At 40.9% G+C, this 1,590-nt stretch overlaps 1 protein-coding gene across 1 annotated transcript; it reads left to right on the forward strand.

The window, feature by feature from the left end:
- The first annotated feature begins 6 nt into the window (after nucleotides 1-6).
- LOC107484345 (uncharacterized) lies at nucleotides 7-1,569 on the forward strand. Its single transcript, XM_016104945.2, has one exon. The coding sequence runs from the start codon at nucleotides 140-142 to the stop codon at nucleotides 1,412-1,414; it is 1,275 nt and encodes a 424-aa protein (XP_015960431.1). The 5' UTR covers nucleotides 7-139; the 3' UTR covers nucleotides 1,415-1,569.
- Nucleotides 1,570-1,590: the final 21 nt, after the last annotated feature.

A 1,590-nucleotide genomic window follows, 5' to 3' on the forward strand; every position in this document is an offset into this window, starting at 1 on the left:
TTGATCATCACTTCCTAACAGGATCCACAAAACACCATTGCTAGTTTCAGTTTCCTGCTAAACCAAACCATTCCTTTCTCTTCTTTCTCTCTGCTAAGCTCCCAACGCATTTCAACCAAAAATAACAAAAAGCATAAACATGACTGAGTTATCTTTCTCACACACCTCCAACAAGAAGAACAATGAGCTCTTCTCTAACATGTTCAATCTCTGTTTCTCCGTTTTTTCTCACCCTCTTTACTTTTCCTACTTCCTGTTTTTCTCCCCTTACCTCTTCAGGCTCTTGTCTTTTCTCTCCCCTTTGTTCATCACCACAACCCTTCTTCTCCTTGTTGCACTTCTCACCTTCACTCCCAACCTTCTTGTTCAAGAGAAAGTTGGTGGTTCCGAGATTTCCGAGTCCAGATGGAACTTTCTGCATTCTGTGTTCCAAACACATGTAGCATGGCTGCTGTCTAAAGCTGATGACAACAAGGATGAGGAAATCGGGTGCCTTGCTGAGTTTGAAGCATATCTTGTTATGTTCCAGGCATCAATCTTCGAAGTTTTTGATCCGAAGCCCGTGGAAGATGGTTCAGAAGAAGTCTCTGAAGCACCACATGATGTGTGTTCATGTGAAGGAAGACAAGTTTTCGGTTCAATAATGGAAGAGCGAGTTGTTAACACAGAAGGAAACAAAGTTGAGAAGACTGATACAGTGGAAGCTACTCTGCTTGTTGCCGAAATCAAGACACTAGAAATCTTGTTCCAGCAAAATTCTGAGTTAGTAGAAGATGCGTCTTGTCAAAAGGAAAAGAAAGAAGAAAAAGAAGTGGATACTGAAACCAATAAAGTTGAAGAAAGTGAAAGAAGATGGTCACTTCGGAATGGATCCAAAGTGAGTGATAGTGTTGACAGTGACCATGGTGCAGCGTTGTTGAAAGTGAAGAAATCGCAACAACTAGAAGCAACTCCAGGGAGTCCTGAAAGCAATTGGGGTTACAGTGAGAGGGTCATCGGAAACAATATCAATAATTTTAACAATCTTGGCAGTTTTGGATCAATGAGAGTGGAGAAGGAGTGGCGGAGAACTCTTGCTTGCAAACTCTTTGAGGAAAGGCACAATGCTAACGGAAGCGATGGGATGGATATGCTTTGGGAAACATACGAGACAGAGTCCAACAAGGTGGTTCTGCAGAAAAGCAACACAAAGAAGACAAAGAAGGCAGATATTGAGTGCAGAGTGGAGGAGGATGACGAAGAACACGAAGATGAAATGGAGGGTAAACTCTGCTGCTTGCAGGCTTTGAAATTCTCAGCCGGGAAGATAAATTTGGGAATGGGAAGGCCTAACTTTGTTAAATTCTCCAAGGCCCTCAAAGGCATTGGATGGTTCCACCATGTAGGCAAGCATGGCAGAAAGGGTAACCACTGAATTAGATTCTTTGCCCGCTTTCTTTTTTGTTATGTTTTTACCCTTTTTTTTTCTTTTAACTTTGAGAATACTTAAAAACTTGTGTACTTCCTTGAAGACAAGAAGTAAATATTTTATATTTCGATATATATCGCAGATTTAGATTTTCAATAAAATAGCATCATGCGTTTATGATT

The sequence above is a fragment of the Arachis duranensis genome, chromosome 4 (genome assembly GCF_000817695.3).
Source record: "Arachis duranensis cultivar V14167 chromosome 4, aradu.V14167.gnm2.J7QH, whole genome shotgun sequence".
Lineage (NCBI taxonomy): Eukaryota > Viridiplantae > Streptophyta > Magnoliopsida > Fabales > Fabaceae > Arachis > Arachis duranensis.